The 15,997-nt window shown below is 40.8% G+C and overlaps 1 protein-coding gene across 2 annotated transcripts in view; it reads right to left on the bottom strand.

The window, feature by feature from the left end:
• Positions 1-14,935, bottom strand: part of chst11 (carbohydrate (chondroitin 4) sulfotransferase 11) — an 87,069-nt gene extending 72,134 nt beyond the window's left edge. Inside the window, exon 1 of one of the 2 annotated variants that reach the window (XM_020601246.1) lies at positions 14,673-14,935. In XM_020601246.1, the coding sequence (XP_020456902.1) occupies positions 14,673-14,790 (118 nt within the window). In that variant the 5' untranslated portion in view covers positions 14,791-14,935. The remainder of the gene's footprint in view (positions 1-14,672) is intronic. The other variant, XM_020601247.1, reaches the window with a different exon arrangement.
• Positions 14,936-15,997: the final 1,062 nt, after the last annotated feature.

Here is a 15,997-nt window from a genome sequence, read left to right as displayed (position 1 = left end):
AGTCCTTTATCTGAGGCTAGGAGAAGATCATTGGTGACTTTCACCAATGCGGTTTCTGTACTATGATGGACTCTAAATCCTGACTGAAAATCCTCAAACAAATCATTCTTGTGCAAGTGGTCACATAACTGCTTTGCAACATCTTTTTCAAAGATTTTGGAAATAAATGGGAGATTGGATATTGGTTTATAATTAGCTAGGACACCTGGGTCAAGAGTAGAGGTTTAATTACTGTAACTTTAAAAGACTGTGGAACATAACCTGTTAATAGAGAGAGGTTAATCAGATCTAGTATGGATGTGTTGATTAGGGGAAAGACGTCTTTGAGCAGCCTGGTCGGGATGGGGTCCAGGAGACATGTTGATGATTTAGATGAAGCAATTGTTGAGGTCAACTCAGAGAGATCTATAGGGGAGAAGTAGTTTTCTGCTCTCTTTCCCCTTGATCACATTCAGACATGATGTGTCCTTGTGTGACCTGGCCAGACACCACACCACCAACACTACATTCACAGCACTTTGAAGGGGAGGGTGGATTATGAATACAGTATGTGTATTTGTAAGTGAGACAGAAACAGACAAGAGAAAACTAGTTAGAAAAAAAGACAGAGAGGTGTGCAATTGCTTGTTTATCAAACAGAAAGGCCATGACATCAATTTGGTTCAATTTGGTTTTATTTTTTACCCTGCCAATGGCAAAATAGGTCAATCTGACATTTGGTTGGTCAGCGCATTTATCCATGTCCTGTCCCTGTAATGTACTGTTAGTTTTCATGATGAATAAAATCAGTCATTGTATACTGGTAAATTTTAGCATCACTCCCGGAGTTAGTGCTCTAGTGCCTTCTCTTCAAAAACCTATATTGAAAAGGACCGATTTTAGTCTGACACTATCAAAGAATACCTTACAGGTAATTATTAATAATGCAAGAGGGATTTAAAACTCTTTTCTTAAGCCTTATTTTCAATTTCACTGGCCATTTATCAACTTCTAAGTCTTCTTTGGGGTATGACCGCTGGTAGGGTGTATGTCTGTATGTCTGCTTCTTGCTGAGTCAGTGATGAGGTGGGTTTTGTTTGCGTGGCTCTGCCAACATGTCCGCCCTGACCCCTTTGGAGGGATATGAGAGGAGTCTTTGAGTCTCTGTCAGAGCAGCCAGCTGAGCAGGCTCTGTGCTGCCATGGCACACTGTGGAGTCTGCAGCAGACCGGTGGCAGCAGCCAGCACTCCACCGGCCGAACCAGCCACTCTGGCAGAATAACTAGCTAAAAATCTCCCCCAGCACTGAGCCAAGCTGAATGGAGAATGGGAAAGAGATGCATGAAGGGAAAAAGAAAGAAAAGGGAAGCAATGTGGAAAAATGTAAAGGAGCTGTGAATGAGTGTTTGGCTGCACAATTAATCAGGCAGAACTGCACATAATAGTTTAATCTTGTTCTGTCAACTATTTTGAAACAAAGGCAATTTCACTCTCCACTGCCAAAATCATGGAAGAAACTGTCTGATATAAGTGGTTAAAAGAGCAACAAAATAGTCTATCATCAATGCAAGTAATCAAAAAAGTTTAAAATACATCCCTGACAATGCTTGCATTTTGGAGGCTATTTGTATATTGTTTTGGTAGTTTTTATTTAGTTGTCAATGAGCTGGCAAAATGGAGACATCATAGTCAGGATTTGTTGTCACTCTCTCATAATCAGAGGCTTTTATCTGGCACCACAACTAACCTTCAAAGCTCATACAGGAAAAAATCCATCGAGAAAGAGATAAAGAGACACATCTTTACACCCACAGTAGCAGAAATTAGACCAGGAATGACTGAAATCAATGCAGCAGAAGTAATATAAATGCACCCCTATAGCTAGCTATAAAGTCCTTGAGGTCTGGACCTACAGTCTTATGCAAAAGTTTAGGCACCCCTTGATAAATAACAGATTTTGGTGATTTTTTATTTGAACAGATGTTAACACAGTTTCTCTTGGAAATGGAAAAAATGCACAATATTTTCTGCAAACAGTGATGCATAGTTACTTCTTATGCCATAAATTGAACAAAAATAAAAAATAAAAACATTATTATGGCATGGTGCAAAAGTTTGGGCACCCTAAGAGTTCCAGAGTCTCAAAGTCTCTCACAAGGTATCAGACCTTAATCAGCTCGTTAGATCTGATGCACAGCAACAGCTGTCATTGGTAAATGCCAATTTCAAAGCTGTACAAATACTTTGACTCTTCAAACCTTGTGCACACACTTGTGGACACCCAGCAACCATGGGTTCCTCTAAGCAGCTGTGTAAGACCCTGAAAATGAAAGTTATTGACGCCCACAATGCAGGAGAAGGCTACAAGAAGATAGCAAAGCGTTGTCAGCTTGCAGTTTCCACAGTAAGAAATGTAATTAAGAGATGGCAGATCAGGGGAACTGTGGAGGTCAAGATGAGATCTGGAAGACCAAGAAAACTCTCGGACAGAACTGCTCGTATGCTGGTCAGAAAGACAAATCAAAACCCCCATTTGACTGCAAAAAACCTGCAGGAAGATTTAGCAGACTCAGGAGTGGTGGTGCACCGTTCCACTGTGCAGCGATGCTTGCACAGACAAGGCCTTCATGGAAGAGTCAGCAGAAGAAAACCTTATCTGCGTCCCCATCATAAAATCCAACGTCTGAAGTATGCAACAGGACATCTACAGAAGCCCGATGCGTTTTGGAAACAAGTGCTGTGGACTGATGAAGTTAAAATAGAACTCTTTGGACACAATCAGCAAAGGCATGTTTGGAGAAAAAAAGGAGCAGCATTTCATGAAAAGAACACCTTGCCAACTATTAAGCATGGGGGTGGATCTATCATGCTCTGGGGTTGTGTTGCAGCCAGTGGCACAGGAAACATTGCACGGGTGGAGGGAAGAATGGATTCCACTAAATACCAGCAAATTCTGGAAGCAAACATCACACCATCTGTAAAAAAGCTGAAGCTGAAAAGAGGATGGCTTCTACAACAGGACAATGATCCTAAACATACCTCGAAATCCACTATGGAATACCTCAAGAGACGCAGGCTGAAGGTTTTGGAATGGCCATCACAGTCCCCTGATTTAAACATCATTGAAAATTTGTGGGTAGATCTTAAAAGAGCTGTGCATGCAAGACGACCAAAGAATATTACAGAACTAGAAGCCTTTTGCAAGGAAGAATGGGAGAAGATCCCAAGTACAAGAATTGAAAGACTTTTAGCTGGCTATGAAAAGCGTTTGCAAGCTGTGATATCTGCCAGAGGAGGTGTTACTTTTTTCAGTCTGGGGGGGGGACCATTTTATATTACATGTGTATGAACATGTTTTTACTTTGTGAAAAAAAAAGTATTTTGACATCGATATAAATCCCCTGCTAACATATTTATGCTCATGTTAGCAGATAGCCTAGGCTAGCCCCATTCATGACTGTCTTCAGATTGTGATGTATTCCAGACACATCTCCCAGAAACAGTTAGGACACTGCTGTGCACAATATTTTAACAGAGATGGGCAAATAATCCTGATGCACATGCAAAACTAAACCACTTTATCATCGTTGTTCTAAGATCTTTTCTCTTGTAAAAGCAGACCATGATGTTTGAAAACCCTTCCAATAAAGCACAAATGTCAGCTGTATGTGGCATGCCCATTGTCTGTATATAAAAACAGGACAAACCCATCATGACATCACCCACTGGTTTTCTGAAGAGTGGTTTTGAAGCTCAAGTCTGGCCTTTGCTATATTGGTAGCGCTTCACTCCGCCTGCTAGATCTAATCCAAGAATGGGCAAATAGGCAGATTGTGTGAGTGGAGCTCTAGGCAGTTAATGGCTAGCCACAAATGGCAGGACCCTCCCGTCTGTCACTCAAAGCAGCCACACCCTAAATTATACGGAACTTTTAGTCTCAATATAATTAAAATGGGCGTGTTATTTCATGGAAGGGGAAACTAGCTTTAGAGACCAAAACTTTGTAAATTGTCAAAGGTTATCCAAATTTCAAAGAAATTTTTTTTAATTTTAAACATCTATGCAGCATTTAACCCTTTGGAATCCAACATTCACATCTTAAAATCATTTTAAATATAATGTCTTTCTTTCAAAAATCTCAAATCAGAATGGGCTCTTTTAATCATCTGTGTTTTTACATATGTCCAAACTATTCAGCTACACCTTTGTCTGCAATTAAGCTATCAATCTAATTAGTCAGATCACTTGCCTCAAGTAATGTTCAAGGAACTATTATGGCGTGGGCCCTCTCTACTTTAGCTTATGGACTTCAGTTCTAATTTTACCCTGGCTACAGTCTTGCACAAATGTGAAGTCTCCAAGCCTGAACTGAGGTAGCCCTGGTGACATCATTATGATAGCATCAGGGTCATTTACTCAGTCTTGATGAAGCTCCTCAAGAACCACTGGGGATGTTATACAGTCTGAGTAACCATAACAAGCAAATTCACAAGCAAATTATGTGTACAGTTGATGAAGTACGCCTTTAAAGAACAGCTCAAATTTGACCAATGGTTGTTCTTATAGCTGTGGCTCAGGAGCTAGAGTGGGCCATTCCCTAATCACAAGGCTGGTGGTTCAATCCTTGGTTTCTCCAGTCCAGTGTTGAAATGTCCTTTGGTAGCCTTCTATGGCAGCTCTGCCACCATCACTGTATGAATGTGAGTGAATAGGAAAGTACTGAAGAGTTCTTTGAGTACTATAGTACAAAAGTCCATTTAGAACTAAAGTAGAACCAAATGGGGCAGATTAAAAGGAAATTGGTACATTGTGATAATTGCAACACCTTTTCACAAAATCCCAAAAGTTTAAGACATTTAGTACTGTTTACATAGTATTCAAGGGAGGTATATTCCTTTTCTTTAACAAACAGACTGAATCAAAATCCAGACAGAGAATGGTGGAACAAAGAGTGGAAAGTCCCTCCCAGTTGTTGTGTAAAGTTCCCCTGTAGCTGGTGTAGAGCATTCCTGTTAAAATGTTCCTCCAGTAGTCATTTAATGAGACACGGCTCAGTCCTCCTCAATTTAATTAAAACCATGATTCACTTCTCTTACGCCACGCAGTCTATAGTACATCTGGCAGCCAATGACACCAACACACACTGTCACCGTCTTTCCTTTCCCTCACACACACACACACACACACACACACACTACAGTGTTTGGGTTGACTCTGAAAAAGCTGAGTGCCTCACTATGCCAAGTTCCATTCCCTAATTCCTAAATCAGTGCGCTGACATTCCCAAAGATAAGGACTACAGTGACATATACACACACCAACTTGGTGCCTTATTCTCTAGAGACAAATATATCACATTGTGGGCCTACTGTATGACGACTCTGACGTCATAAACACACACAGTCCCCTGGCTCCTTGCACCCCAGAACTAAACACAGACTATGAGATCTGGACTGAAAGCTGTGCTGTCACTACCTAAAAATGTCCCCTGTTCTCTCCTGCTCTGCTGTTATTAATGTCCAAATGTGGCTAATGTGCGACTTCTACTCTTGACTTGCTGCTCAGGGCTAAAGCCTAACAACCAAATCAATATTTATCGGCATTGGTAGTGTGATTATATTCCCATCTCTGCCCGCTGCTTGGGGCTTGCAGACTGTGCTTATTGACCACAGGAAATCATTCCACTCCCTCTATGCACTTATCAACATGCCAGCATTCAGCATACCCAGGGGTGCAACTTCAAAATTCTCAGACAAGATAGAGCACTGAACCCACACCAACCCAATGCATGTCATTTAAAGCTGTTCAGGATTTTCTCTATACAGTAATTACACAAAATCAGACAGTGACTCTCTAACCCAGATGACTCTCATTTCACATAATTAAGATTGCAAATATCACTTTATTTGGTCAAATTGTGTCTGTTGTATGTATGTTACAGTTTGTGTGTGTGTACAAGGAAGAAGGAGCATTCTCATTTTTAAATCATTTTTATCTTTAATTTTTATGTATTTGTATTTCACATATTTCACTGATTGGGTCGGGTCTCTAGTAGGAAATCTACTAGGCTCAAAGGAAGTGACCAACCAACACCAATCAGTGGAATGCTGAATGGTTTCCTAAACAAAACCCAGGGATCACCCTGCTTACAGAAAGCAGGGGTCAGCGAAGGCTCAGCTTCCTCAAATCTTGCGCTCCTACTGTTCATTACAACCATTCTTGTAACAGCTCATGTTACTTGGCATGTACTGAAATCTTAAAAATTCACATGTGGTGCCTTTAAAGCTGCTGGCTTTAACAATCTGTACATCCATTTGTGTTTGACGTTCACTCGCCCTTTTCCTTTCAGTTGCATACACACACACACACACACACACACACTGTGTTTTCATTCCTTGTGGGAACTTTACATTGACTTACATTCATTTCCTGTGGACTTATCCTAACCTCAACCATAACTACTACTTGCCTAACACCTAACCTCATCATACTCTAAACCATGTTGCCACTCTAAAATTCAATGATTTCCTTGTGGGGACTAGCTTCTGGTCCTCACAAGGATGGCCGAGTCCCCACAGTGTGAGTGTGTTTCGGTCCTTATGTTGTAAGTAATACAAAGGCACACACACACACACACACACACACACACACACACACACACACAAGAACAAAAGACAACCACGGATTGTTCAGATGTTTCAGGTTATTGCTACACAAGGTTTAAACCTGCACACAAACATACCTTTAAAACCAGACAAATCACAATAAGAAATGATACTATAAACATCTAAAACTTTCTATTATTGATGTCCTCACCTCTGATCCACGTGAAGGTAGAGTCAGTGATCTTCAGGGATTGGGAAAACCTCCAAAACATCAGTGACTGCCATCTTTTAAATATGTAATATGTACACACCGCACTTTTCACCTACAATATGTATGTTTTAACATACTTCCTGCTTAGGAATTTATGGCACTATTTGACATAATTTTGTTGAGTCATAAACTAACTTGGCCATGGATCAGGTGGATCACAGACACAGCAGGCGTATGTTTTCCAGACAGACCGTGGTTTTTCTGGGGGGAAGGAAGGCAGGGTGATGATAGTTTTCCCATGTGCAGCTCTACCAGTATGTGTCTGATGTGAGAGCCTGAATGAGTGTATGTGTGTTTCATGAGTGTAAGTTCCTTCAGGCAGGGAGGCCTTTCTGACCATAAAAATGGCATTGAAAAAATTGGTCCACACAATGTAATAAAGACACCTACTCACACACACACATACATATATTGTGTATGTGTGTATATATATATATATATATATATAAAATGTACATAGTTATAGGAGAATGTCAAACACAAATGGACACCATCACAATTAAAATGCCTAACCATTACCCTTCACCTAACCCTCTAACCCTAACCCAAATCTAATTCTACCCTGAACCATAAAACCAAGTCTTAAACCTTAAAGAGGTGTTTCAGCAAGTGAGGACCAGCCAAAATGTCCTCACTCTGTAGCGAAAATGTACATTTTGGTCCTCACTATGTAGTAAGTACAAGAACACACTCTCTCTCTGACTCTCTGTATTGTTTCCCCTCAGAATAAGCCAGTTTGATATTCTGAGCTATCGGGCTGTCTCACTGTGGTTGTTAATGACTTAATTGCCATAAAAACTGTGTGTGTGTGTGTGTGTGTGTGTGTGCGTTCATGTATCCTTTGGAGATGCCCTTTCATCACCTTCCTAATGAAGTCCAGACGCTCATGCAGATGGTCATCAGCCCAGTCTAGTAAATGAGTGTTGGCCTGTGGCTGCTGTCTAACCCACTGTCCAGATGGTGGAGCAACACAGTCAATCTCCTCTGAGTTGCTCAGACAGAGATTCAAGAAAAAAAAGTGACACTTACAGGGCCGTGACACACCAAGCCAACTGTCGGCCACTGGCCATCGTCAGGCTGTTGGCGAGCATCTGTAGGGGTTCATCATCCCGGTGTGTCCCACACCTTTGGCACTAGTTGGTACCTGGCCGCGGCTTTTCAGCTGATTCAGCGTCCTGAATTGGTGTCAGGCTGATTGGGCCTCATCAATGAGAGAGACCACTCTGATTGGCCATTAAGTTTTTTGCCTCCACAACCTCCTTCTTTCACACCCAAAAGACCAAGGGCAGAGAACACCAGTGTCATTTGTCACTTCTTATCAGACATATCCTCATTAAGAAGCATCTGTAAACCAGCAGCTGTGTTGAACGAAAGCTGCTTTGTTTACGCTTGCATTTCTGCTGTCTTGCATAACTGGTCTTCTTTCCCTTTCTGAATGGAGAATAGAGATATCCCCACCTCCTGGTAGGGGGAGTTATTTCTCTCATGCAGAACATATCTGCTAACCTAGAATAATAACCAGAATAACCCTCTTCCACCATCGCTAACAACAGATGGTTTGGTCATTCATTCATTCAAAGCATACACAAATGTACACAAATGTACCATTTGAATCACCTCTTTCCTCCTAATCATTATCCCTGTGTATATATTGTAAATAAATGTATTTAGTTTATAAGTGGCTCCATTATGTCACCTTTGGGTCCTGTTTCCAGTAAATGGGTTCACTGAACTGGTAGGATTCATTACTTTCAGAAGTAGACTGATTTAATTAATCTAACTAATTGTTTAATACTTTGATGGAACTATAACCAACTGGTGCCCTAATCTAACAAGGTATTTGAATATTAACTATTAATATTCATTTTCATAAGTGTAATTATTTCCACTACACTGTAGAATATGAAAGATCTCACAGCTCATACCAGCCATCAGCGCTGCATCAAATATGGTTAGCTCTTTGATTTATATAATTTAATATTGCCGATTAAACATTTAATATATGTTAAAGACATATATTATATATTATTCAGACAAAGATCTCCTTTATGTAAATGTCTGCTATGGCCAAAAGGGTGAAAATCATCAAATTAGCTGTTTCACTCAATAACCATACTTCCAGCTACGGCTGCAACTAATGATTCACTTTTGCTTAATCTGTATTCTCCTTTGATGTTTTATCAATTCATTTTTTGTCTTAAGATGTTTTGTTTAATCCAACTAACAGTTCAAACCCAGTGATGTTCGGTTTGCCACTTTAAAAGACAAAGTAAAGCTACTTTCTAGTAAGGACTTTAAAGGAATTACATCATGTCATATGGTAAAGTTCTTTATCACTGCCGCCAGAAGAGCTTTGAGAAACTATACAAACTCTAAACTACTTTACTAATTGCTGTAGTTCCAAGCTTTAAACAAAGATTTATCTAGAAACCCAACCACAAACACACCAGTTGCTCCTACTTCTGTCTTCATGAACTGCCCTTACAAAGTGGTCCTGAATACCAAGCTGCCATTTGTCACACCACCACTAGCTTGGTCACCAGACCAAGCATGGTACAGAGGTCACTGTTGCATGCCTTCTCCATGCCCCCCTCCAATGCCTGAAAGCACCTGGGAATTTCACCTCTGCATTGAATTCAAACAACATCAGATAAAACTGCACCACCTTTTCTAAATAATAAATCAGTGACTTTCCTTTTAATTTAAAGTGCTAAAATACACTAGCACAAGCTACATAAATGTGAGATTTTCCGCTTTACTGAAGGTGTTTTTCAAACATGTTGGTCCACTTTTTTTAAGAGAAAAGACTTTAAGGGTGGTGAATAAGTGACTGGTTTTACATATGTGCATCCAGTTTGTTTGCCCATCTCCGTTGAAGTGCAGTGTGCAGTTATGTGCCGAATGTTTCTGCAAGATGTATCCATGAGTGTCTTAGTTCTAAACTGACCCCACCCACCAACCCCACCCATATTCTATTAAACTTTAATAAACTGCTGTATGTTGGATTTTATTGGAATGAAACCGCCATAGAAAGACTGAAGACTTTTACAGAGAGGTCTGAGGACTGGGTCCCATTTCTCTGATTACAGGGTCCCATGTTTGAGCTTGCTGACCCCAGTAACTCCCTCCGTCCACAGCTGACATTGCCGCCACAGACCAATGAAGGTGAGGAATTTCGAGTTTCCCTCAGAAATTCCAGGCAGGAATAATTTATCCTTTCTCCAGACATTTCCAGTCCTTGTTTCAAACTAGCACATGTCTGTCATTATGGAAATCTCTCCCTCACACAGCAAAAAAGGTTTCAAATGCGCTCACTCAGGTCTGTCTCTGGGTGCAGCTAACCACTATGGAAGTACAAGGGCCTTACGGGAGATGTGAAATGTGAGCATGTGACTTTCAGGCCAGGGTGCACAAGCAGGTTATCACTCAGAGGCTGAAAAAAGACTCCAGTGGGTGAACAGAGCTGCAGTGTCAGTGCACACACACACACACACACACACACACACACACACACACACACACACACACACACACACACACACACACACACACACACACACACACACACACACAGATTCCAAAATATCCCAGAGGCACTTCACAAAGAAACCCAACAAGCAACCCATAGAACAAACTGCCTTATTATTTTGTTGATCTTAGCAGCTACTCTGCCGTTAAAGGACTCATGAAGCAGACTGGATTTGTTTCAGGCACATAGTAACCATGGGCTTTGAGTGAATTCAGAATAATAGAATGGAGGTAGAAAGGCGCAGGTCATTTTTCATAACTGTCAGCCAGCAGCAGGGCCTTTAGGCTGAAATATAGCTGGTGTGACAATTTCTATTTGCCCTGAACGACCTATGTGTCACTACCAGGCTCTTTGTGTTTGTGTGTCTGTAGGGAAGTATACTACACTGGGAATCTGTTTGAATACTTCCTAAAATGTGTCATGTTAATAAGCAATGCATTACTGCACAACACTTATTACAGTAGAGGAGAATACATTTTATTTTACTGGTACTCATTAGTGGTACTTGCAGCATTAAAATATGATATTTTACAAGACTATTTCAGGCAGAAAGTAGATTTAGTCCACAGACATTGTTTCTGAAAAGACAAGGCGCTGCTGATTTTGTAAATTTTAAATGCTTTAACAACATAAAATAGAAAAGGAATAGGTGGACTGACCGTTTAACTAAAGGAAGAAGCATGGATATAACCATAAACTTACACATGATCCATGCAGATTCAAAACCTGTGAGCGTCACTGTCAGGACACTCCTGGTCGTCACCATGCCAACAGCACAATTTAACAAAAAGTTGGTATATACCTCTGGCACATGGGTACAAATAGCCTAACTAGACACTAAGCATGACAAGTGGTTTACTGAATGTTCCCACTGCTGCCATCCTTTCTGTCCACTTTGACTACGGCTGGCAGTTCACTTCCAAACAAAATCTAATTTGGCACGCTTTCAATTGGCTGTGGAACACACACTAACTCCTGAGCTGTTCAGTCTCCATCTTGGTTAAGGCCAGTGTGTGAGACCCCCAGGCCTACCAAAAACACACACACACACTCCCACCATCCAAACTTATACAAGAGGTCATGACCCCGTGAGTTCAGGAAGAGAGGTGAGAGTTTACACTGGGAGGCTAGACAGGGTTCTCAGACCTGCTAAACATGCCTGAACCAGTGAGAAGCTGCTTGGAATTTTACCTAATGGACAACAATACCACTGATGTGTGTGTGTGTGTGTGTGTGTGTGTGTGTGTGTGTGTGTGTGTGTGTGTGTGTGTGTGTGTGGTAAGAGAGAAGAATAGGGAGAGCGAAAGTTTAAAACAATCACAATGGGATTGCACAGTCATTTAAGAAAGAAGGCAAACATTCTGAGACATACATTGAAGAAGAGTTGTATGGGAGGTCAGTAACACCAAACACACACACACACACACACACACACACACACACATCCATCTCACCTGTGTAATCACATATAAATACACACTGCATCATTAAAACCTAAGCTCCAAGCTCCTGAACAAACACTCTGCTTTTGACATCTCCCCTTCAATCAGAGCATCCTGGATGCAGCACCCCGTCATCACCGCTAGCAAATAAAGCACCACATTGTGGCCTGTGTGTTTGTGTGTACTGGGCAGAAGCTGATGCAATGCCTGTGGAAATTGGCACGACTCTGAGAGCACGCTCTATGAGTCCTTGTCAGGCTTTAATGGAGTCTCACTTCAATTTTTACAATCTGTTCTGTCCCTGGAAGCTCACTTAAGTATAGTAGAGGACAGGTCTCCATGTACAGTGCTCCTGTTACAGAATACAGTTATGTAATTCTTAACTAACTCATTTCCAAGGATGACAGACAGGATGTTATTAAAGGCTTAAATGTCAGTTCACCAAAATAACAAAAAGAACCACATATTCTGACTTACTTCATGTGGAACATGGTCAGGTCTGCTGCCACCCAATACAACAGAGGTCAATGAAATATCACTGGTGGTGCTCACAGCCTGGAAAATTTAACATGAGCAGCAGCATACCTGCTGTGTGGATAATCCATAAAACACCAATGGTTTCAGTGGGGTCGTTTCTTTGTAAGATGATTTCTTTGTAATGTGGTACTGTGAAGAAAACTGTTTAAAAAAGAAAAAGACATTGCTACAACATGTTAGTTTTTATACTGTGAACATCACACAATTAAAATCCATTCACCTCCACTGACTTAGGAAGGTAGCAGATATCTCTGAGTCAGAAATTTCTCAACCTCAGCAGGTAGATCCACAACTTTTAAAGAACAGTTTGATAATCTGAGATATATTGTATGTTTATTTGATTTCTTGCCAGCCAGCAGTCAGTTAGCTTAGTTTAGAATAAGGACTGTAACAGGCTCTGTCCAAAGGCAGCAAAATTCACATAACTCAAAAAAAAGAATGTGTGTGTGTGTGTACTATTTAATACATTACATCTTGTTTGTTTGTTCTGTAAATTAAACTGTTAAAAGTTTTGCATTGTTATGGGGCTTGTACCCTGAACTATTGTGTTATGGAATGCTATATCTATTATGACTATTGTGTAAACATGGTTTTGAATTGATGAGATATTTCAGAAGTCCTCTATGAAAATAAACCTCAATGGTAAAACATGTTTAAATAGAATGAAATTCATCTGCTTTATATCTGTAAATGGTGTCACTGCCCCCTCAAGTCTCAGAATGATTAGAATTTTTGTACAGTGTACTCATAGCAAGTGAAACCCATATGTGGTCATGTTATGGTTAGGGTTTCTACTTGACAGTGGCTGATTATTGTTCCTTAAACACTTGCACAGGGGTGTGTTAGTAAAGCTAAAATGTGATCCAGTTAAATATCTGTTTGGAGGCTGTTACAGTATACAAAAGGTTTAAGGCTTTCTGCTCTAACTGTCTCCAGAACTGATTCAGTAATCCAAGTGGCAACATTACAGTCAGTGGGACTTACTATTTGGGTGTCTAAAGTACTGTACTGCATCGTGGTGATTTTCTTTGTGGAGATAAGAAACTGTCAACCCATGACAATGGCACCACAGGTGACTCACACAGAGCAGTGGATGTAAACTAGCCTATGTCTCCTAAATCACATGTAGCTCCTGTTCTCTAATGTACCTCCTGATTCACCAACCCCATCACTTACATACAGGGTTCTCCGTAACTCTGGTGCACGTCATCACATGTAGACTGATACAGTTCTGTAACTGCAACTTTAACTTCACCAGTGGACACTACAGCATTGATACTAAAGAGCTTTCTTTTATAGATGGTCATTGTACCCTTACGTATCATGATAAGAGTATTAAAAATTTGTTTTAAAATGCCCTGAAGAAAGATGCAGGACATCTAAACTCAGCCACTGAGCCCCGCAGACTCTCTGTCTCCGGCAGCATTACGGGATCATCATTTCTGTTGGGGACGATTCCGTTCCTCTTCATGCAAAGCAAAGACCCAGAAAGCATATTCCTCCTCTCTATACAATAAACTCGTTGTACTGTGGGTCAGTACACCACTAGATAGTACTGTAGGTGCGCGTCTGAACCCATGTTCCTTTTTTTGGCGCACAGAGCCACCGCTGTACAACGCTCGGGTATCATATCCGGGAGTGAGGTTTATTAAATGGAGGTTTGGCAAAACAACAAAACAAATTTCCAAATGTAAACATAATTAGAACCTCCGCTGAAAATGAGTGTATATTGATTAGTATATGATCCATTGTTAAACGCACGTCTCCAGACGTGCGCGGACCAGAGATGACATTCTCCAAACCGAGTCGTCATTATAGCTTGGTCCTTGGAGTCGACTTAGATGGTAAGAACCACTATATGGATCAAATTTGAATAGCTTAAGTCTATACATTAAGTGTCCACTTTCCCAAACCCCGCTGCCACCCACCTCACCAAGCCACGTTTCTGGAGACAAAAAGCCTCCCCCTGCGATGCCATTTGTCAGCTGAGGGGAAGCGAGCGAACATGGAATAAATGTAAACGCACACACACCACCAAGAAAAGAGCCGCTCAACAAAAGACGGACAAAAGCGCTACAAGACAATCAGTCCAGAGTCGTGTGATTGTGCCACATAAAAGACTGATTTAAGACAGCGCACTCCTGTTGGATAATTTACGCCTTCACATGGCACAAGTATCAGTTATTTCTCTGCTGCGTTACTATACAGCCTGAACAAATCGGCGTGTCAACGTGCCACAAGGCTGCCAGACAAGATGCCACAAATCAATACACACACTTGCGAGAGAGAAGAGAGGAGGGGGTTCCTACCTGGTTGGAACATACTTTGGAAATAAAAGATGACCAGAATAAAGGATCCCAAACAAGTGGCAAATACCATCCGGCATATCCTGCTCATCCTCATCAGTTCGCTCAGAGTCTGTTTCATTGCCGGACGGAGAAGCTGGAGGGAGCTGCTGGCTTTGTGAAGGAATGAGGGGCCGGTTTTGTTTGAAGCTCTGGAGCTCTGCTGGTAGCTTACGGATGAGGATTGTCCTCCTGTCAATGAGCTGAACGCATCTAACACGGAGTGTACCACTGCAGGGCTAGGAGAGGGGGAGGAGGGCAGAGTCGGCGAGAAGGCACCTGCGCTCGGAGGAAATGAACGCGTCCAGATGTGCGCTTCAATTCAAGAGTATGACCTTAAATCATCTCCAGAAGAACACTACAGGAATGTAATAATGTATGGAAAGAAAAAAATTATTCCTAAAATATCTTCAATAAAGGTAGGACGAGCTGATGGACTGACTGACTATTTATGGCTTTTATTATTTCCCTCATTACATTTTGGATACTATTTCTAACTTTGAGGAAATAGCTTTATAGCATTTATAGTAATTTAACTTTTAAAACTTAGTTTTAATAATACGTGTAGCCAAAGGAAATTTGGGGTAAAATTGAAACCACTTTAAAAAGTGCCCATTTTATCAGTAGTGGAAAGAAGTACATTTACTTAAATGCAATTTTGAAGGTACTTGTGCCTTATCTGACTACAGTGGTGGAAGTATTCACAATTTTTAAACAACAAAGCCTTCCAAAAATTCACCAAATTACAAATGTGGTTGCAAAGTTTTACCAAAATAAAAGCAGCCTACAGAAAATTGTATGCACACTTCTTATGCAGACAAAAAGTCTGTTACATGATTGAATGATGTTTATTGAGGCATTCGTGTGTACGCGTACAGTAGCACTTTAATAAAGCTATAATCTATAACAATGCAGTGAACTGATAAGATGGTCCTATGTTTTGAGTCAAATCTTAATCAGCAAACTAGCTGCAGCTGTAAAAGAGTACAAAAGCACTGCAAATATGCACAGTGGTGGAAAGATTCTTTACTCGCTGTCAGCAAAAGAAGCAATCCTACAGTTTCAAAATATTTCATCAAAGTAAAAATCCTGCGTGCACAAAATGCACTTATTTAAAGCATCATACATAAATTATATGGTAGATCAAACTGCCCAACAGAAGCATTAGTGCCACCAAAACTACTACTATGTTTGTGCAATAATCCAGTAATGTTGCTCATAATACCTAAGTAGCTGCTTTTAAAAAACAATTTGAACAAAGGACTTCCACTTTTCATGATGTAGGCTAT

This window comes from Monopterus albus, unplaced genomic scaffold (genome assembly GCF_001952655.1).
Source record: "Monopterus albus unplaced genomic scaffold, M_albus_1.0 scaffold51.1, whole genome shotgun sequence".
NCBI lineage: Eukaryota > Metazoa > Chordata > Actinopteri > Synbranchiformes > Synbranchidae > Monopterus > Monopterus albus.
The sequence above is the reverse complement of the archived record's forward strand: the minus strand, read 5'-3'. Positions and strand labels throughout refer to the sequence as shown.